The 23577-nt window shown below is 36.4% G+C and overlaps 1 protein-coding gene across 1 annotated transcript; it reads right to left on the bottom strand.

Annotated features, from left to right (window-relative positions):
- Positions 1–1927: 1927 nt before the first annotated feature.
- Positions 1928–21879, bottom strand: LOC125241491 (gustatory receptor for sugar taste 64a-like). The gene is made up of 8 exons (XM_048150007.1): positions 21693–21879; positions 19528–19737; positions 17047–17151; positions 12432–12613; positions 11467–11630; positions 4088–4256; positions 2663–2756; positions 1928–1953 (listed from the first exon to the last, which is right to left on the bottom strand). The coding sequence occupies exons 1-8, from the start codon at positions 21862–21864 to the stop codon at positions 1928–1930; spliced, it is 1122 nt and encodes a 373-aa protein (XP_048005964.1). The 5' UTR covers positions 21865–21879.
- Between the last annotated feature and the right edge of the window lie 1698 nt (positions 21880–23577).

Raw genomic sequence — 23577 nt, 5'->3', positions numbered from 1 at the left:
CGCACCTGGTTGCGAACTGCAGTTGTGAAAACGGCCGGAAGGATAACTTTTTCGCAACCAAGTTCCGGTAAAAGAAAAAGTTCTCTTGATTCTCAACTGGTTGTGAACAAAAAATAAACATTCTTTATTCACACCTGGTTGCGAATCACAGTTGTGAAAACGGCCGGAAGGGAAAAATAGTATATGCCACACGGTAGCAAAATTATTTCCACCTTGGGTGTTACATTCTAAAGAACGCAGAACTCTGACCGCAGAACTCCAGACCGCTCTCTGTACATATTTGAGTTCTTCACTACGCTCATGATCCAATGTACGCTCTCACCGTAAATATCTCATTTTGCTCCCTTATTACTACCTATTTCATTTCTCGTTGTAAGCAAAGTTGATATAGATCTTGACATCGCAGACTGAGCAAGGTTTATATGAAATTACGTTGTTTAGGTACTTGACACGTCTACCACGTCATCAAAATCGTTGTCAGCTTAGCATGGTCTGACTTTTTAAACATAAATTACATAATACACTAGCCAGAATGAAGAATATGTTTACAGCAATAACTTTCTCTGATATACTTACATCTGTTTTCATCATTAAATCTGCATTACTGCTTGTAGGTGGAAGAGATTAAGTATAGTAAGAAAGATTTTTATTTTGTTGTCAATTTCACATTTTTTTTTCTCGGAATTTTTTTGTACTTTTTTAAATCAGAATCATGAGCTCCTTCGATCCTGATAGGAGACGAAAAATGTCCCAAATTTTCTCTTTCCCCTAAGTTAAGCTACGACCATACAAGTTCTATGACAAATTGTAAGTCACTGGAAAAAAATGTAAGGCATTTCTTTTTATTCTGCGGAATTTAAAGAGCTTACGATTCTGAGTAAAAAGTATAAACATAAATAAACATAAATAATAAAAATATGCCCATTAACATTGGTAGAGTGATGTTAATCCGCATGTAACACGACGAGATTTCTTTCAAACCAGATTCTCACTAAATGTTTGGGCGGGTATCCTCAACAATTACGTAATAGGACCTATTTTATTGAGGGCAACCTTAATGGTTTTGCACCATGTCGTTTATCAATTGCCGTGTGGAGATCGGACACTCCGGGTAGCGTTCATGAAAGAGAACTTGCGTCTGCACCGTCCTCCGTGACGTAAAATAAAATTCTACCATATGTAATCGTCGAATGTTTGTAAATGGATACGGAGGAGGCATACTTTAAACTTTCCCAATCGCCAATTGAAACTAACTAATCAATAATTTACTGTCATGTCACTTATGACAAATAACTTCAACGATGCTTCATTTATTCATAAATTATCAGTTTTGATGATAAACAAGGTGAGTATTTAGTACAAACTAGTTTCAACTAGTTTCAGTCGCTAGTTAGTTTAGTTGGGTTAAATTGTGGCGTAGGCGAGAGGCTGGCAACCTGTCACTGCAATGTCACTGTTTCGTTTTCTTTCAACCCCTTATTTGCCAAGAGTGGCACTGAAGCTTTAGTAGTTTCATGTGTTCTGCCTACCCCTTTATGGAATACAGGCGTGATTGTATGTATGTTGTATGTATGTAGTTTCAACCTTTTTGTTCTAGACAAAGTAGTTAGGGTAACCATGACGAGTTAAAAAATAATGGAAATAATTAAAACAATGCTACAACGATTTCGATTATTTAAACAACGCGAGGCCTAGTGGACATTATTAGCACGAAGTAGTTAAAATTGAAAAATATATTTTGTATTACGTCTTATGTATCATCCTGTATATGTAAGTCCTATGTAATCGTTCCTATCAAGCCAGTACACCTGAGATGATGTTTTTTCGGGTCTCGCACTCGAATGTTTTGACACTTCAGAATGTTGTGGAATTTGAGACACTCTTATGTTCTGTAAATCCATGATCATCGAATTGAATTAGCACTAATTCATACGTGATTATAGCTCCTGCCATCTGGAAATAAACAAACTTATTTAAAATTATAGTGTCTAATAAATCTACCTACATTTGCTACCATTGCCCGAAGACAATTCCACTCAGATATTCTTAACCCTACAGTGCATGACTTTTTTTCCCGTAAAAAATATGATATAATAATTAGGGCCAGTTGCATCAACCACATTTGACAGACACATCATCGTCACGCAGCAGAGGTCTATGGAACTTCCCATACAATACAATTTATCGAATGCTTTAACGGTGACAGACGGTTTGGTGCAACCGGCCCTTAGAGTTTGCGTTCAGAAAAAATAATAAAAAAATATCCAATAAATACAGTTATTAAAAAAAATTAACATCATTCCAGTTCCACAAGTGAAACTTCATGCATTAAGCTCAAAAGAGCCGAAAATTGTTTCGTTCATGTCGTCTAAATAACAATAATTACAAATTCAAACAATTAGCAATACATAAATAACCATTCCTACAAGATAGAATGAGTTAAGCCTTAAGGGTCAGGATCAGGATGTAGATTGTATACCTTTGTATTGCATTGCGATGTCTATAATAAAATAAAAATGAAAACTAGAAAGTGCACTTGTAGATATTAGTAGGTACCTAGCTACTACGTGTCGAAATGAAACAAAAAAGAGGATCAGATGTGACTACTCAAAAAAATCTGTTAATGAATACATAATATCTAAAAAAAATTGTACTTGCTAACGTACCTGTAATAAAATTGTTCTGTTAAGGGAAAAAAAACCCAGTCCCGATAAAGCGATGTAATCTTTACTGAGCTGATTTCGTAATCTCACAATCTAGAAATATAAATATGAATAAGTTTAATCTCATAATTATTTTCTTTCATAACGAAATAAATACAAAACAATTGATGATATAACTTCAGTTTTTTTTATTATTATGTCCTTTATTTATTTTCCTTCTTAAGTCAGGCTATTTTACAATATGGTTACAAAAGTAAAATACAAAACCACTTACAAAATATATAAACACGTTATGAAAAACCTAACTAGGATGCCGCCAGCAGCGGGGCAGGGCCCAAGCTGCCGGTGGTTAGGGCTGCAGAGAGAGGAACCGTCGGACTATACGCGCCGTGTCCAAGAGAGTCTCTTAAAATGTTGGTCGAGACTCTTCGCTATGAGACCGTTCGCTGAAACGACTATCGGAACAATGATCGTCGAATCAACATCCCACATGGCGCTTATCTCCTGAGCCAAGTATAGGTACTTACTGGACTTGTCCTTCTCGGCTTTCACGAGATTCTCATCATGGGGGATGGTGATGTCAACGAGCACGACCCCGCGTTGCGGTCGATCTAAGTATTATCACAATGTCAGGCTTATTGGCTACAATATTATAGTCCTGTCACTGATAATAGATCGATCCCAATAGAGCGTGGCACGCCCATTTTCGAGAACTGGCGCAGGTACTGGCAGCACCTGTAGTTCGGTACTTCGCGGTCCACGAGGCCGTATTGAAGAGCAAGCTGCTGGTGAATAATCCTGGCTACGAGATTATGTCTGTGCAAGTACTTACCGTTAGCAAGATGAGAACAACCGGAAATGATATGCCTGCCTATATAAATGGGCTTACTCTTGGCCACCGACTAGCCAATGGCACAGACGTTAGAGTAAAGAAAGAAACTTAGCGACTCAATTTAATGAGGGATGTATACGACCTTAACCTGTAATATAACCGCAAGGTGGGCAGCGATAACGCAGGTGTACCTGTGCCTTTAAGACGCCACAGGAGCGAAAATGCTAAAATAGAAAGGAGCCCCCCTTTCAATTTGGGAAAAAAAACATTGCTCTATCTTCAAAAACCAGGGAGGAAATAATCGAGAGCGTTTGTATGGAAAATTGACCCCTTCTGTATCGTCTTAATCCGGCACTAATTGCACAGCACAGCAGAACAGCAAACAACATTATTTTAACCTTTTCCACGGCAACGACGCATACGTATAATTATAAATATTGGCAAGACAGATCCAACGCCAAAGACCAATTAATCCGTCACAGGTTACACAGCAACGTATTAAGATTTTACACGCGTCCTATCAATCAGTTTTGACACTCTGGTGTCGTGGCGCTTCCGTCGTTTGTAATCGTCCTTGATTTATGTAACTTACTTCTATATTGTAGTGGTGGCTGTCACTAGCATAGAGGTGTTGGAGAGCTTTCGTGGAGTGCACGTTTATATCAGCAGCCGCGAGCACCACGCAACTCACTCGGACGCATAACCACACCAACGACACCACGTAGTATAAACGTTTTATCAGATCTCCAGAAAGTCCTTGTCTGAAACATAGAGGTACCTACTAGGGGTAGACAGATAGACACCTTTATAAATATGGTACCTACAATAAAATTATACAAATATTATTTACTAATTTCTTTTGTAAAATCATCATCGAAAACGGTGCATTTACTGAAAAAAAAAACAACGTCCTCACTTTGATACAAGTTGGATAAAAAAATACCAACTTCAAAGTGTTACTTTCAAAACGTATCAATCATACATTTTGTACTTAAATAAAACAAAAAGGGTGAGTACTATTAAATTGTCACTAACACATTCCTGATTTTTTTTCTGGGCTTCCAATCTTTTTCGGTGATTCTTACATATTCCAAATTTAGAACATACTGGCATGTTTTATTTATTGAATATAGCATGTACCTGATTTCATCACTCAAGATATGGTCAAAAGAAAAAAGTGTTCGTGAATTAATTTTGCAAAAAAATCTATAGATCCCAAATATCCCAATATATCTACTTCAGAGCTTTCAAAATTGTGCAATGCAAGTCAGAGAACATTCCAAAGGACCTTAAAAAGCTAAAACTAGGTGGGACTACTGAAAGAAAGCAGCGAGGGTCATCCAACCAGAAAACGGAGCAAAAAGTTGGGGTCAAAGGTGATGTGGCCAAAAAAGTTGAGACAAGTCAAGTAAATGTAAAAAAAATGAAAAAAGTACGGTATTTCTACTTACAAAAAACAAAAAGCTCCGAAGAGAACAGTAGATCAGTATAATCGATCAGTCAGACGTTCTAGATTACTGTACACCTTGTTTGTTCTATTTATAGGTTGTTTAATTATTGGCGACGAAACATGTGAGAAGGCTTATTTCGAATCAATACCAGGCAATCAATACTTTTCTTCTCGCAACATTTCGGGTCTGCATGAATCCGAAAAAGTCATTACAGTGGAGAAAAATACCTCGTGTGGTATGAGATGTTCGCCTTTTGTAACCACTGGCACAATGTTTCTTTTTGACCCAGTGGTTGACTGGTAGAGAATGCCTTAAGGCATTATGTCCACTATTTGTACTTATTTTTTATGTGCAATAAAGAATAAATGGGTCCATATTGGCTCATATAAAATTATTTGTTATAAAATTATTGTTTATACCGATTTGTGCTCCGAATGATCATTTCTCATAATTTTACTTATCATAATTTTGTTTCATTATTATCAATAGTACTACTATCACTGTTCATAATAATCATTTAGTCGAAAATTTTTAATTATAAATTCTATACAAATATTTAATAACATTCATAATTTTGTGTTTAAGAAAATCATTCATCATAAAATTATTTAAAAAGTTTTGGGGAAGTTCTATGAAAATCTTGTGCCATTTATAGAAGCGCGCTTGAAGGTTTTACAGTGACATATACAATTTACATTAAAAATTCGTTTCTGGTTCGCTCACGGTCAACCTAACACGCTCCTCCTCGCTACGCTCGTCGTCGCACCTAACTGGACTGTCACATGTGATGTCTGTTCTGTTAACAATAATATAACGATAAATTATATTACTCGCAATCGTTATGATCAATAAGTATATAAACATAAACATTAGTATAAAACGTATTTATGATGAATGACATTATGAACATAAGTCATTCGAAGTAATGATAGTTATTAACATAAAATTGTTATAAATAATGATCGTTATAATGTAAAATTGTATGAGAAACATTTTCGGACTACCAATAATCTATATAACAATTTTATATGAACTTTGGCGCACCCAGAATAAATAAATAAATAGGGTGTCCCAAGACCAAGTATCTAAAATATAGGATATATTGCTGAAAAAAGACTTTATATTATTTTTAAAACTTGGTAAAACTGCATTCAAAGATTTTTAATTACTTTTGAAAAATTGTATGGACAAAACTTTAAGGCTAAGGAGTATGCCATGTAAAATTCATGGTCTTCCTAATGATGAAGCCTATCGATCGGTATGACAAAATTACAGGATTTTTTTTTCTCGTGTCTAAAAATCTATGAATGCAGATTTACTCAGTTTTAAAAATAAAATAAAGTCTTCTTTTAGCAAAATACCCTATCTACGATATTTAAGGTACTTTCCGTTCATGTCCCATAGTCTTGGTCCCTAGTCCTTGTATAGCGTTTGGGGTCATAATAATTCCCACAGAACCGAAGTTTGTTTTTTTTAGTTCTTTGTGTGTCTTTTTGACATGCTAAAAATAAAGTAAAATAATACGTGTGCAAAATGCGTTTTTTCGACCGCCAAAAGTTGTATGAAAAAGCTATAAAAAAAATCCCAAAATTTAAAAATCATATGGTCGCACACTGCGTCTTAGGAGGATTTTTCTCCCGCGGACGCTCCTTATCCTGCGAGCTAGCTGAAGACTGTTAAGAGGATACGGTAGCGAAAATGCTAAAATGGAAAGGAGCCCCCCTTTCAACTTGGGAATTTTAGTTAAATATACAAGTGTTATTAACTAGATTTATCGAAAAAAAATTGTCCATTAAGAACAACTCAGTCAAAAGATATTTCAAAAAAATCTTTAAAATCGAGGTTCCGCTCTCGACTCTTTCCTCCTTCAAAACTCAATCAATCGGAACGAAATTTGAGAATCTGAATAACAATGAAATGATCTATGTCGGACCGTTTAGCTTTTTTGGTTAATTGTTACCAATTTTAAGTATCACACCTTTTTTTGCGCAACAATGAAAAAGGCCGTTTTTGGAAATTTTTGATTGCCTCTAGAGTCTTTAAAAAGCAGAATATCAAAAAAATCAAAACGGTCCGACACAGATAAAAATAATAACAATCTGTGTTGAAAAAATCATTGCTCTATCTTCAAAGACCAGGGAGGAAACAGTCGAGAGCGTTTGTATGGAGAATTGACCCCTACCGTATCGTCTTAAGGGTGCTTTTCCACCAGAGATGTGTTATAGATGCGTCTGATATCCACATTCAGCTTAGTCGAACCCGTCACCACTAGCGCTATGCTTTGTGGAACAATGAACATGATTGATTGGTGGATATCAAACACATCCACGTAGCGCATCTCTGGTGGAAAAGTACCCTAAAGGGCCAGCAACGCGCATGTGGAGGCTATAGAGTGGCAGGCGTCATAGGCTACCGTCACTGCTTATCACCAGGCGGATCGTACCCGTATTTACCATGGTGTGGTACCTATAAAAACAATTACATTGCTGTATGTTTCAATCACATCCCTTGATCAAATTTATGATTTTTATCAGTTTTTATTTTATCAAAATAGTGGAAAATTTGTATAATTCTGCTAAACATCAACGCTATAATTTGATACCAGAGACGATTTTTAAATTTTAGGATATTTTTTTTATACTATTTTTGGCGGTCGAAAAAACGCATTTTGCAAAAATATATTTTACTATATTTTTAGTATGTCAAAAAGACCACACACAAAGAACTAAAAAAACCAAACTTCGGTTCTGTGGGAATGATTATGACCCCTCCCATACAAATGCTCGTACAACTCCTCTATTATTAGTGAAAGGTATTATAAAAACCGGCCAAGAGCGTGTCGGGCCACGCCCAGTGTAGGGTTCCGTAGTTTTCCGTATTTTTCTCAAAAACTACTGAACCTATCAAGTTCAAAACAATTTTCCTAGAAAGTTTTTATAAAGATCTACTATTGTGATTTTTTTCATGTTTTTTGAACATAGAGTTAAAAAGTTAGAGGGGGGGGACGCACTTTTTTTTCCTTTAGAAGCGATTATTTCCGAAAATATTAATATTATCAAAAAACGATCTTAGTAAACCCTTCTTCATTTTTTAATACCTATCCAACAATATATCACACGTTGGGGTTGGAATGAAAAAAAATATCCGCCCCCACTTTACATGTAGGAGGGGTACCCTAATAAAACATTTTTTTCCATTTTTTATTTTTGTACTTTGTTGGCGTGATTGATATACATATCGGTACCAAATTTCAGCTTTCTAGTGCTTACGGTTACTGAGATTATCCGCGGACGGACGGACGGACGGACGGACGGACAGACGGACAGACAGACATGGCGAAACTATAAGGGTTCCTAGTTGATTACGGAACCCTAAAAATAAAAAAGACACTTTTTGCACATTGTTATGGATAGACTTGGCAAGTAGTCATTTTTCGTTAAGAGCTTTGGAGTGGTACATTTTGAATTTTGTCGACGTAGTACCAAAGAATACGCCAAATTGCCCAGAACTACGGCCGATAGAAGAATACTGGGCAAGTACTTATATTAGAAAAAAAGTTGCAACAAACATGCCAACCAGCCTCATCGTTACCAGATTTCAAAATAAAATGGATTAAATGTACCTACTCAACTTATTACAAATGACTCTATGCAAAATTCTATGAGTACGGTCAAGAGTAAAGTCCGAAAATTTTCTCGTCGTGTTCTAAATAAAATATAAAATGATGTTAGTCGGTCCATTTTATCGTAAATTTCAGAATAAGGTCAGTGTGGGGAAGACTGTCTACCCAGAAAGACCGTCTACTGGAATTAACTTTTGTATTTATATATCTATCACTTCTTACCCCTCCGAAGGTATGCCAGTTTTTCATCCTTAATCCGTTGGTCTTCAATAGATATCCCTAGGACGAACACTAGTTAACAAAAAACTTGATTCGTGTTTCGAACTCGACAAGGTTCAACAAGGTTACGCAAAAAATTAAAATAAAATAGAAGCAGTTGGAATATTTGTGCATTATGTATGTAACGTAGTAATTTATTAATCGTTCTTCCTGTCTAGTACAATTAATGCTCTTAAAACGCGTCCAATTATTTTTTTATGTCCTGAAATATGTAACTTCGAAATTGTGCCTAGTCGGAAATAATATAAAAGAGTAAGGCACCTTATTTAGGCTTTATGGGAAATAATTCGAGTTTAAACGGGTGTTGTAGGTTAATTTTAATTATAAGTTTCGGCTTTCCTTTTGTCTGGACCTGACAAAAGAAAGTTATCAACCCCAAATTTGTATCAACTGTAAATTGGATGAATCAGAAACTATAAATTTTTTGGGAGTGCACATTGACAATAGTCTGAACTGGAAAAGTCACGTACAATTATTTATTTGCTCAAAACTAGCAACATCAGCATATGCACTTAACCAGTTGAGACAAATAGTAAACATAGAGGTAGTCATATCAGCATATCATGCGTTAGTAGCAACTGTTTTGAGGTATGGGGTTATCTTTTGGGGGAATAGTATCGACCGAGAATGTGTTCTGAAATCTCAAAAGAGATGTATTAGAGCAATGTTTGGATTGAAAACGCTAGATAGTATGTAGTAGACCGTACTTTGCAAAATATAATATTTTGACATTTCCCTCTTAAATAGATTTGCATCGACGTACGAAATAGCTTTATTTGTCAAAAATAACCCTGACATATTTTAGAGGCAAAACTCGGTGTGTGCCTCTTTAAGAGAACGAGATAACAGCAGAATTCATAATCAACTTGCTAATACTGCCCTGTTGAGGAAAAGCATATGGTACAGCACCTAGAATATATAATAAGATACCAAAGGAAATGAGGGATAGCAGTATTAATTTATTCAGCGACATTTAAACAGTTTATTATTAAAGAAATGTTATTATTATGTTATTATATTATAATGTAAATGATTTTGTTAATGATGTTAGCTTTTATGTCAAATGTATAATTTATATTATATTTGTAAATTAATTTTAAGGCATGCGTAAAAGCTAGACTGCTGTATAGGTAGGCATATCATGAAGGACTATTACCCTATATACAACATCTTAATTTTAATTTACTCATGTTAACAAATAAAGCATCTTATCTTATCTTATCTCATTTAAGGGGCATACCGGGGTCTTGCCTTATAAATAGAAAAATGCTGATATGTTAAAAATATCAACGTTATTTGTTTTAATATCGATCACACTACTCCTTGTTATTACAGAATATAACAATGAACATGATTTTGATACTTATTTCCATATGAAATTACGCGACAGCGAGCACTAGACGGTCTTGCCTAACTCAGCGCGTGGGGACGCTCAACCCGTCAAGCCTTAAAAAAAGTTATTTTTATCACATAAGTTTACTTTAATTCTCCAAAGTATTATAAAAGCTGTGTAGAATACAAAATTTGCTAGCCCATAGGACCATGCGGATCACTCCAGACTACTTTAACAGTCTAGTTTTATCCACTCAAACTTTATTTCGGTCTTGCCCGCACTGACCTTAATAAATAATTTTGAGTTTCAAGTATATGATTTTATTTCATAAACTATATTGCTAATGGCGACAATTTAATTATTACTCGCCCTTTACCACCTTTCCACCTTTCAGCCTTTTAAGACAACAAACAGCATTATTAATAGCTGAACAAGCTCAGGTGCAAAAATATGTACTTATCAAAAAAATCGTGTAAGATGTGTACACCTATATATTTTTACACTTGACTGTTCATAAGTACACATAACATAGCATATTTTTAAAGCTTATTGCGTCTTCTGAATTGTAACTAGCTTACGGTAAGTATTTAATACATAGGTACCACACCATTTTTATCAATTGTACTTCCTAAATCACAGTTGTAAATATGTAGTTGATAGAATGGAGCAGGTGTATCTGTATACCAGCCCGTCGGCACTCCATAGTAAGATCACCCATGCACGCGATGGTTGCCAACATTGCGGCACAAAAAAAAATCCTATCGAATTAAAATCACATCGCTTACCATCAGGCGACCTGTCTGCTCGTTTGCCTCCTATCCCATAAAAAAAAATAAAAAAAATCTATTGCACTTTAAGCACATACCTACGTGTTGTCAAACATAGACGCATTATACTTTTCTTCAAAACTATTTGAATCAAATATTATTTGAACTTTATAAATTAAGTAAATAACTAAAATTCTACTTGAAATTTCAGACAAACTACTAAAAGAGTGAAATTTGTGTTGTTAGACGTTTAAAAAAATCAACTTGTTATTTATCTATTTTTGGCTACATTTCGACTGGATCTAAACAGGTCGGCAACTGATATCGGTCTTCTTTCAGATCGGCTAATGTGAAAACGCACTTATTACGGAGATAGCGTTAATCAGCGGCGTTTCCCGTCCCGTTACTATACATTCGATATTTTATATACTTATCAGTATACTCGTATGTATTTGTTATCATTAAATTAAAAGTTTGTTCAATAGATAATCCATAAAAAAATGTTTATAAAATACTCACGTAATCCCTAAAAATAATTGTAGACAAATGAAGTAAAAGTTAACAAGGTTTGAGAGCAAGATGAGTCCGCCTAGTGACTCATCCAATCGGCGAACTAGCTGGGCCTGCTTAACATACGCCTCACGGATCCTCCGCCACGTGTGACCTTTACTGCACTCATCGTGCTAAAAAATGTACATTACTGCTGAGGCAAGGGGTTACCGGCTAGTCATAGACTAAAAGATATGACGCCGCGCCGCGCCGGCAAGCCCTTTTCACAGCAAATCATGTATTTGTATAGCCATAATTATAGTGGTTTTTTTCAATGATGAAATAAATACAATCCCATGTTTATCAGAACCTTGGACAAATCGAGGGAACTCCTCAAATCTTAAAGGCAGATGTACAATATAGCGATTTGTGTGTTTTTATATGAGCAGCATGCATTTACGTGCAGAACAGTGGCATTTAGTGCAGTGGAACTGCTGATTATGGTCAGAACGGAACTCCTCAACGACACATATCTCATGTTAGGAGATTTGTTATGTTTGTTAAGCATAAGCATTGAGTTTTTAAGTCAAATTATCGATGTCGGATTCATGAGGAATTGAGGAAACTCCTCTAATCTTAACGGTATACGTAAGTATATTCATTTGTATTTCCATCAAATAATCAAAGATTTACATGAAAAGTTCGCAACAATCGCGCATTCAATTCACAAAACATTCGCAAGTACCTTTCACCAGAATCCCAAAAGCGGCGGTTTTTTATCTTAAAAATTGTTTATATGTATTGGTAGCTTATAGTTTACTACTTACGTATATAGATTATAAAAACACCAATAAATAATTCAGTATCGAAATTAAGACTCATGTAGGTCTAGTTATATTCGTACTATCATATTTAGTTTTAAGGCTTCAAACACAATATCTGTATTGTTCCTTGAATAAATATATGAGTATTAATATCTCACTGACAGATCTTACAGAGTTCCAAGGAAAATCCTTGCAGGGCGAAGAGGACTTAGCAACGTATTGGTTAAGTGTGTTGTATCGCGATGTTAATCCCATGCTTATTAATACTATAAGTATGTCCTGATAATTCCAGAGGATCGTAGCTATTTTACTCATAAATAGAAGTGGTACGGCAAAAGATAGTGAATAATCTGCTGTAAATAAAAAATAAATACATTTTAAATTCGACTCAATACTTACTTTCTAAATAAAAATAACTGGCATAACTAATATCTATAGAAAATATGTAAGATCTTATCATAACAAGGTACAAGCATTCAGCATTATTAGGTTATTTCTCATAATGGTGCTCCCACATTGGCTGTTATAAATGTTTGTGTGATGGCATTGACATTACGCTGTCTTAGTCACACAGTGTTATAAAACATTAATAACAGCCAATGTGGAAGAAATGTAAGACGAATCAGTTTGGCCTAAAAGTTGCCACAATAATTCGCCTTTTATTAAGTATTTCATAATTATACCACAGAATATATAATAGTACAAGCCATGCATTGAAATGTTAAGGCTGAAAACAGTGCACGTCCGATCGGATGGTCTGCAAGTATCATACGCGCCGATCGCACGCGCTGATCGTCAGTCGTGATTCGTGATCAATCTGTCAGTGTTTGACCGACGGTCGACGCGTGCCGTATGTTGCGTAGGCGTACTACGCTAGTACTATTTGTACTTTCCGTCGCTTAGATCAGCGTCGCATTGAACGGTCGTAGGTATACAATTTCTACGCGCGTTAGTTCAACCGACGACGTCGGACCTACGAGCTCGACCGATAGTCACCGTACGCGCGACGTAGCTCTACGCGAGTAGCAGTAAATCAGCGCTGCAATGTATTTCGTCATACATTTTCATTGATATAGCTACGTCCGACGTCGTCGGTCGGCCGAACACTGTTTCCAGCCTAAGGACCGTGCCAGAATGAAAGTGGACAACTGTGAAGGGGTATATTTTTTATTCTAAGTAAAATTAAAAAATAGACCGAAGTAAACCAAACGTTAACATCCTCTTAATAAAGTATTTTTAGGAATTCACTGTAAACTGCTTATTTTGCCTGCAGCCTCACTTTCTTTTTCATATTATTCATCAGCTTTTGGACGACCAAATCTGTCAATTTTTCTGATGCCCTATTCTACTTTTTTTTGACATTTTTGTAGATGCCACTTCATTATATCATACACAGTTGTATATTACGCATATGTGAGATCCATCCTTGAATATGCATCACCAATTTGGTCAGTTTGCTATGCTGTTCGTAAAGAACGCATCGAAAGAATCCAAAAAAGATTTATAGCTCATTTAAATTATAAATTTAAGAAGACATCTGTTGGGTATAAAGGTAACTGCCGGGAATATGACCTTATTTCTCTTGAGGATAGGCGCAAAATGTCTGATATGAGCCTGCTTTTTGATATCATTAGAAATCGTTTAGACTGTCCTGAACTGTTATCTAGCCTTTCATTTCGAGTCCCAAGGCGGCGAACCCGACACACAACTCTCTTTCATGTTCCCTTTCACACTACTAACTATGGTTCTAACTCCGTTCTATCTAGGATCCCTCACTTGTATAACACCGAATTTTCCTCTTCTGATCCTTTTATAGGGTCTATAGGGTCTAAACCTCAATGGTTTATTGTGCGTGTGCGCGGTAATGTGTTGAACTCTAGCGCAAAACTTTGCCGTAACATTCCCTATAGTAACGAAATTGGGAAATCTGAATTATCAAAATCAAGAAAATTACTTTTTCCCCTCACTAGCTCGGAAACACGTGTTTTGTCCTTTAATACCAGCGGGTAAAAACGCATTTTATCCACTAGTGGGTAAAGTAATTTGACCTTGAATAAAGTCAAATTAACTGCTTTAAAATTGATAAAAGTAGGTGAATCTAGTAATAAAGATAATTTACCACCTGTGGAACTACTGGAAGCCGTGATAAATACATTTTTTGCGTTGTAGTTTCCTCGCTATAGTGAGAGGAAAAGTTTTGTGTTACACTCGGGTGCAAATGTATTTTACTTCTCGTGTGTTAAAAAACTCGCAAGTTCAGGATTCTATTCTCGAACCACTCGCTTCGCTCGTGGTTCAACTATAGAATCCTTTCACTTGCTCGTTTCTCAATTCTACACTCGGCGTTAAAATACAACTTTGCCCCCTTGTATAACAAATAACTATTCTAATCCGTAAATTAAATGTTCCTATTCCGCGAAGTAATCTTCTTGGTTTTGATTATCATGGATTTCCGCAAAGTAATGTGTGATTCCATAGATTATTTCTTTATGTGATTTATAATATAATAATCTGTGTCGGATAATTTATCTTTTTTGGCTAATTGTTCAATGATTTGGCGGATTTATTTTATTAGTGCTTTAGCTTCTCTAGCGCCACGAAAATCAAAAATACTACTAAATTGTAGACACACACACACAGATATTGATTACAATGTGTTTCCAAAAAAAAACATCTCATGTTCTAGTTTCAAAAGTCAACGATGAAACTGTAGAGTGTGTATAATCGAGAAATGCCCTTAATGCTTGTTATTTAATAAAGTGATATTATAGTTAAATCTACAGTACAATGACACCATTAAATAACACTGACTATACAATGTAAAAGATTACCTACTGAACTACAAAGGTTCTATTCCGCACGAGCCTAAAGAGATCGATGTGGCAGAAAACATGGTTTGCTATGACCGCGTCTTCTTGCGAAATGTCTGATCTGGCGGCGATATTTAACTTACAGAATCACCTGACTAGAGATCTGGCGCTCTTTCCCGCTTGCTTTTATACTGAGTCCTCATGCAGTCCCTCTCGTAAAAAAAAATAAAGAGCACGGGGCGAAGCCCTTTGACCTACGTATACTTAAAAACAATAGCAGTTGAACCAACTTGGCAACATAAGTTTGCGAACCGTTTTGGGTTCAAATCGAAACTTATGAAGTTCGAAATGTATTCGATTTTACATATCACTAAGTCGGATTGGCAAGATTTCGCTGTAGTATAACGCGCATGAAAAGTAACAAACGAGATTTTAAATAAAATTTGTTATTTTAAGCAAATTACTTGGTTTTTATATGTATGGATCCCGGGATCCCGGTATTGAAATCGCCAATACCGGAATGAATGTAGGCACGCGCCATTGCCATTGATGTCAATCGCGAGCTCGGACAGGTGCAGGTTTGCGATGGCCATTGATGTCAATCGCGGGCTCGCGATTACTATTAATGCCAATTTTTAGTAGAAAAGTACCAGGACGATTTCTATTCTCTCCTCGCATCGTCCATTCACGCCCTGCCGGTAGAAAACCAGTAGGTTGCAAAACAGTAGTTTCACCGAACTTTTTTATTTTGTGCACACCTGAAGGACTAACGTTATATTTTGTTAGGCACATTTCGTCCAAAATATTTTTGCGAACTTTTAAGCTTATTCGTCCCATCTTGGCAAATCATTACGATTTAACTGGTGTTCGTCACCGTCAAAAATAGACTAAACTGGCTTTTATAAAAGACTATAAAGTACACTTCGATGTAGGATGAAGCTTTTATATGATCATAAAGTTGTCCACTATCATTCTGGCATGGTCCTTAAGTAGGTACTTAATACCACAAAAGGAAGTTCTCGTAAACATACACCGTGTCCAATAAGTTTAAATACAGCACAAATAGCCAATAAAACAAAATGAACAAATAGTTACTACATTATTATTATATTTTATGAATGGCACTCTTATTTACTACATTCACAACAAATGTTTTGGAATAACTCCAGCATTAACTTGTTTACCAGCCTCAAACGCTTCTCAAACGGATCACACGCGGCACGCACCGTTTTCTTCGCATTTCATCCCAAATACTCTCGATAATCTTTTTGAAATGATCTAGGTTTATGATTTTATAAAAATTTAGTCTTCAAAGCATGTATGACCATACAAAATAGTCTAATACGCCTAAACCTGGAGGCCTGGGTGGCCACTCATGTTTCGGATAAAAAACTGCCAAATTAGTCTGAAACTACGCTAGAGTACCATTTGCCGAATGTGCTGGAGGTGTGTCTTGTTGGGACACATGATACTCATTCCCAAGCATCCTTTTTAACTTTAAGGCATTTTTTTCTCCATAACCTTGGTTTTAAAGAAAAAAAAAAACGTTGATTTTAACGCTTTTATCTGTAAGTACTGAAGGTAGTTTACCTCGCTTACATACTGCATCCCACACCTGGGCCGATGGTGAGCTCTGGAACCTAGGCACATTTTTCTAGTTGCCCGGAACGTTATCTATCCTCGGTACCCATAATAGTTTATTTTGGACACGTGGCATCTGTTTTATCACATACAGATTCTCCGTATAAAAAATAACTCGTCACCTGCGTGCCGAGCAAGTATTTTGTTGGCACTTTACCTCTTTGTTTTTCTTAGACTCTTCGGAAATTTCATGTACTTTGTGCTTGTATTTTATTAAGAGGAATATACTCTTTAGTTTAAATAAGAATTTGATGGCCTGTGATCCCTATATCTTTAGAACTGAGGTAAAATGTGAGTATTCGGACTTATTGGACACGGTGTAAAATTGATCTTACTTCTGAGTAACAAAAATCCATGAGACATCAGTGTGTACCGCTTTAGAATAAGTGAAGGCGGGCAGTCAAACCCAACTTGTGACATCATGCTCATGGCATGTTCCACTGCGGAGAGAGACGAAATAGATTAATGCGAGTCGTTAGGATACACACTTGGGGTTTCATTGAATTAGTTACGAACACAAAAACGGGACTGGCGGGGAACTTCAAAAATATGACCTTATAAAACAAAGCAGGGGCACGCGTCAGTTTAGTCGCGATAAACTCAATCGGATTTTAAATGATGTCTTCACCTATACGTACGGTCACCGCCAGCCCTACGGTCACCGCTGACCTATGTCAGTTTTTTTGACATTTCCTTAAATAATTTTTAGGCGTTCGGACCCCACGGGCCAAGGGTCTCAACGCCAAATGGTACGAAATTGTATTCGGCGCCAAGATCCCTGTATTTCGCTTTCTTTAATTTTTCGGCCGCTTCAGCCGCTGCGCCGACCTTAACAGATGTTCCGTGGAGATGAGACGGGGCTAGGGTGTCAACACATGTGGCGTCCCACAACAGTACCCGTCCAGCTTCCACGGAATTAGTGTCATTCCGTCCGATCCTTTATTATGCCCGGGTGCTCGAGAAGAGCAAGCACATTGACACTGGCAAGAGACCGGCGGAGGATGTCATTGACAGCGGCGTGTCTGGAGAAACGGCCTGCGCTCCTTTGGCAAGAAAGCCCGAGATGTCCGAAGGCGTCGACGTCAGTGCCACAGGGGCACCTATGTCGAGCACAGGCCCAAACGCCGAGTCGCAGGCAGGTAGCAATGCGTAGGGTGTGTGGTTCTAGAAAGGTTCCAGTATTTGCCGACAGAAAAGCGTGTAGTCAGGCGCCGGATTCCCTGGCACTTGCAGCTAAAAGTCTGGCGCGTGCTGAACCTGTGCTGCGGCTCAAAAGAGAATCGTAAATAATTTTGCATTGGATGTCATCCCAGGCCCTTTGCGAATTTAGACTTTCCGGAGAATCCTTACCCGGGCAGGCAATAGCCCAGGCGTTTTTAGACTCCGTTAAAGCAGCAATCTCGTTGTTTGTAGGGCATGCCCTTAGGATTTTGCCTACGAGGGTTGAGCTATGAACGGAAGATAAAAACGCCGGAGTAGAGACACTTGAATAAAATTTTGCGGATCCCTAACCCACCGTGGCGAATGGGAAGGGCTGCCTGGATCTAGGACTCTTCGCTGAACTGCAGATTTAAAATAGATTCCAAATTAATTTTGATTAAGTCGTCCAGAGGTGTTAATAAATTTAGAAATTTTGAGAAAGGGCTGCAATGAAGTACATAAATTAATTTTGGAACGAAAAGACAGAATTTAATTATAGCCAAAGCAAAAGGCGGACTTATTTCTAGCAGATGACTTTCATAATTTTGAAAATTAGTAATTGTTTCGGAAATAACATTTGAATAGGATTCTTCAAAGATGGTGGACCCAAGGAGACAAAGTGAGCTTTTGTCTATTATTTTAATATTTGGCGTAAACAAATTAAATTTTGGTTTTATATCCGGATAATTTAAATCGGCGTTATTAAAAGAAAGTTCGCATTTACTGTAGTTTAACTCCAAACCAATTGCTTGAAATTTTAAATTTACTGTCGATAGGTCTGAAAGAACGGTTTCGAGGTCGCCTCCCAGGGTTCCATCGTCCAGGTACCAAACGTTACATTCTGATTTAAAATTTTGTATAATTGGATTGATGGCCAAACTGAAAATTACCGGCCCGAGAGGATCGCCTTGCTGACAGCCGACTTCAGAAGATAGTACATTTTCGCGGTAAATAAATTTGGTAGGGTCAGCATAGCAATGTAAAAGATAGTTATAAATTTCCGGTACGTTTATTCTTTACTTCTGTCAGCAGGGTGTCCCTGTTCACTGAGTTAAAAGCGTTGCGAACGTCAATTTTAACCAGCACGTCACAGGATGAATTTGTGAGGTATGTTCGTAAGGCATGGACGGCTGCCTCACAACCTCCTTTAATATATATTGGTGAAAGCATGTCATAAAAGAAAGGAAATTTATCCTTGTAATTATTGCATGTAAACAAACTAGTACACATCGCTGGACACGTTGTGGTAATGGTGCTCCCACACCAGGCTGTTATAAATGTTATATTAATATTACATTTACTAGCTTTTTCCCGCGGCTTCGCCCGCGTAATAAAAGAAATATTATTCAATAATTTACAACAAATAAGGATTTCAGTTGGATCCGTAGGTTTCTATGCACACGTTTGTCCGCGATTATTTCGATCCCTATCCCTATCCTTATCCCTATCTCTATAGCCCCGTCCCCGTCCCCGTCCTCGTTCCCGTCCCCGACCCCGCCCCCGCCCCCGACCCCGTCCCCGTCCCCGTATAAAACAAATAGGTAACTATTTCGGCCTGCTTCTTGATTTACTTTATTGTAGATGATTGACGTCGCTGAATATGAATACCCACTTACCAACAACACATGTTACCATCACAGATGTGACTGTGATCATGCGAGTTCTTATTTTTTTATCAGTTGGAACGTTGATTGCTACACTTCGGTCAATGGATGACCAATACGAAGCTATTGTTTCCCACGACGACGATAACTTCCAAGAAAGAATAAGCGTAGTTATTGAAGACGCGTAGAAAGTAGCACCCGCTAGACGTACAGTCACACTTCCTGAAATATATACAAGTGCATACTAAAAACATCAGACGCTTCAACATCACATTCTCAATATTGTAAAATTAACACGGACAAAATTATCAACAGTTTTAAAAATAACTGAACGTGGAGTTCCACGGGGTAGCGTTTTAAGTCCCCTCTTATTCCTGCTTTACATAAATGACTTACCGGCATTCCTAAGTCACAACTGTATTTTATTTGCTGATAATACCACCTTAATAATTAAAAGTAAGAATAGTAGTGAACTACAAATTGGAGCAAATACTGAAATATGTAAGTCTATTAAATGGCTAGAGCATAATAAACTTAAATTGAATGCAGACAAAACTGAATAATACATTTTTTAAACTATAATTCTCCTCATCTAGATCTCAATATAAATTTAAATTTAAATGTAATAAATACTGTAGACTCTACCTGTTTCCTTGGTTCAACAATAGACAAACATTTGAACTGGAAATTTCACATCGATAACATATGTAGCAGGTTAGACAGATTTGTGTTTGCACTACGAAAGCTTCAAAAGAAGCTGCTCTCTCTGCGTATCACGGATATGTATCGTCTGAGTTATGCTATATCACGGATATGTATCGTCTGAGTTATGCTATATCACGGATAATATGTATCGTCTGAGTTATGCTATATCACGGATACGTATCGTCTGAGATATGCTACGTTCATTTGGGGAAACTCAGTTGACATACAGAGAGCATTTATCACACAAAAAAATTGTATTAAAGCTGTATCTGGCGCTCAATGCAGAAAAATATTCAAAGAACTTAAAATTATTCCTCTGCCTTGCTTATACCTTTATGAAATTGCCAAATTTGTGAGGAAACACCCAGACTTGTTTCCCCTACTTAATAATAAAACAAATGGTAGGTTATCCAAATAAACTGTTTGTTCCTAGACAAAGGATTAAAATATTTACTAAAAATTTACCTATAGGTACATGAGGCAGTGTGTTCAATTTCCCATCTTATCGATATGGTCATTTTATTTGACATGTATGGTGATTTTGGTGTTTTTTCTGTGTGTTTTCTTAAGCAACTCTAGCAGTTTCTCTCGAAAACCAGCACTTTTATAAAGTGGGTCTGGTGATGATGATTGTTTTGATGATAATGATAATGAAGTTTAAACAATATATTTTACCCGATTACTCCAAATTCCGAGATCTGATTTGTATGATTATTTTTTTGTTCGAAAAGAGCTATGCACCTCCAAGATAGTCTCACATTAATCTGGGTGCTGTTCTGATGATGAGATTTATGAAGAGTTGACTCCTCAATTTTTGGAAGGCAAATGTACGGTGATGTCTGTGTTTTTGTAAGTAACTCGAGCAGTTTCTCTCGAATCTCAGCACTTTTATAAAGTGGACCTGATGATGATGATGATTGTTATAATGATAATGATTTTTTTAAATAATACATGTTGACGGATTACTCCGTAACCCGTGACTCGATTTATGTGATTCTATTTTTTTTGTTCGAAAAGAGCTACTTTTTTAATGGCTCCATATCAATCTGGTGCTAATCTGATGATGGACATCCATGTCGGAATGAGGGAACTCCTCAATTTTTAAAGGCACATGTGGTATGGTAATTTCAGCCTTTTCTTGAGCGACTTGAGCTTAGCTTTTGTAAAATTAGCAATTCGATGAAATGGACCCGATAATTATAATTGTTTTCATGATAATGATGATGCTTATTTTTTAATTAGGTATGTGTTCAGCAAGTACTCAGGCATCCGTGGTCCAGAGGCTTACTAAAAAAATATTCTACTCGTCTGTTTATTGTCTCTTAGGGCAACCTTGGGAAACGCATCCTAGCTTGTAAAATATTTCGATTTACCCACTTTCGTCATGTTACCCCGTCTGACATACGAAAGAAGACAACGTATTCAGAAACTCTTTCTTTAAGTAAACTTAAAATACTTATCTTAATACTTACTATGACCCTCAGTATCAATAGCCCATCCTGCAAGTGCTTTAACGACACGCCAGATAGCAACGCCTTCTATGAATCCGAGCAAAAGTAAAATGCAAAGCCCAAATGTTTTCCAGAAGGCATTTCCGGAACCAGCTACACCGAACCAACGCGAGAAACGGAATATTATGGCCATTACCTGTAAAAAATCCTACAGAAAACAATTGTTGAAGATTTTATTATTGTGATATGAGCCTGTGCCGATGATATAACAATTTTAAATGCGAAACTTGGTGAAACAATCAATTGTTAACATACTGACAATGAACTAATTTTGGTCATATTTGGAGGCAATTTGATTAGTTTAGTGCGTCTTATTATTAACTCAACTTAGTAGGAGGTATGGCCGGCAGTGACTATGAAACTCGTCAGGCATATAGATTTTAGGTAATAGTTATCGGTAGGTACCTATATCTAGACCCACTTAATAAAAAAAATATATGGCCATTTCTCAAAATTTTGGCACCGACAGGTGAAAGATTTGTGTTTTTTTAAATGTCGCATTTTTAAATTTTTTTTTGTAGGTATCGTTTGAATGCGTCTCAAACATTTTAAAAATGTCAAAGGCACCGATATCAATTAATTATTTTAGAAGTTATGATCGATTAAAATTCAGGTGAACGACATCACGATCAGGTGAAGGATAAATATACACAGGTTATCGACAACAGCAGCAGGTTAACGACAAATTGGTACAAATTTGTATGACACATTTGACAAGTTAACGACAAGCGTCGCTAACCTGCGTCCGTAGTCGATCACCTGTAGTTAGGTGGTCATTCACCTGATATGGACGTCATTCACCTGCCCATCAGAATTATAATAGTTTTTAACCGCCTCCCAAATATCAAGGAAGGGGGTTCTCAATTCGTCAGTATTTTATTATTATTATTTTTTATGTTTGTTACTCGATATCTCCGTCGTTACTGGACCGATTTTGAATATTTTGTTTTTATTGAATGTATATTTTATATTTATAAAAATTAATATTTATTATGCACGTCAAAAAAAACACCATAACTATATTATATATATCGACTATTCAGGCCCATATGTACATATATACAGATTGGTCCCATTTTTATCAGAACCCAGTTCTGATGGGCTTCTGAAAAGGGAAATCTCCTCAAATCTTAAAGGCTATACTATATAGGCTATATAGGCTATATAATGATTTTTATTTTTTTATACATTTTAATTTTTTTTTATTTCACCATTTTTACAGATTATCACGAAAATTGAGGATATATATTGGAAACAAAATTACGTTAGTATTAAAGAAGAATATAATTTTTTTTTATAAAAAAATTGATTAGTTAAAATAATCAAATAAAAATTGGCCGAACCCTCAAATTGCCGAGGGTGCTGCTTAATTGGTGTATTTAAAGCTACAAGTGACATACCTCATATTGAAGGCAATATAAGGGCCATTAATATTTTATACCCGACCTTTAAATAAAATTATAATATAATAGCTACTCTGAAGTATAATGAAGTGACTTCACTTCAAGCAAGCACTTGCTTACTGACATGGTATTTAGACTATAATTAAGATTTCATTTTTTAAAGGGGGCAAAAACAAATGAAAAAATTAAAATATGTAAATAAATCACAAAAGAGTTACTTTTAATTATAAAAATATAAGGATACTCATATTCTAGATTATGTTTTAATACCCATTATCATTACTTATTGATCCGATTGATCGCCCCTCGTAATGGTTCATCTGGCTTAATGACAAGTGATCGACGTGTCGGTTTCCTGTCACTGAGTCGTTCACCTGGCTTTATCGCACAGGTGAAGGACACACACCGCAAAAAAGCAACAATCCTTTGAGAAATGCAGCCGA

The sequence above is a fragment of the Leguminivora glycinivorella genome, chromosome Z, assembly GCF_023078275.1.
Source record: "Leguminivora glycinivorella isolate SPB_JAAS2020 chromosome Z, LegGlyc_1.1, whole genome shotgun sequence".
Taxonomy (NCBI): Eukaryota; Metazoa; Arthropoda; class Insecta; order Lepidoptera; family Tortricidae; genus Leguminivora; species Leguminivora glycinivorella.
Note: the sequence above shows the minus strand (reverse complement) of the source record. Positions and strands in the feature narration are given on the sequence as shown.

What these genes read in the sequence shown, in the direction of transcription:
- LOC125241491 (XM_048150007.1), bottom strand. Translation starts at nt 21,864, where the DNA reads ATGGCCATAATATTCCGTTTCTCGCGTTGGTTCGGTGTAGCTGGTTCC. An exon ending in TATTGATACTGAGGGTCATA is followed by an intron (nt 19,738 to 21,692) that starts GTAAGTATTAAG and finishes TATATATTTCAG; the next exon opens with GAAGTGTGACTGTACGTCTA. An exon ending in CAATTATTTTTAGGGATTAC is followed by an intron (nt 4,257 to 11,466) that starts GTGAGTATTTTA and finishes TCTATGTTTCAG; the next exon opens with ACAAGGACTTTCTGGAGATC.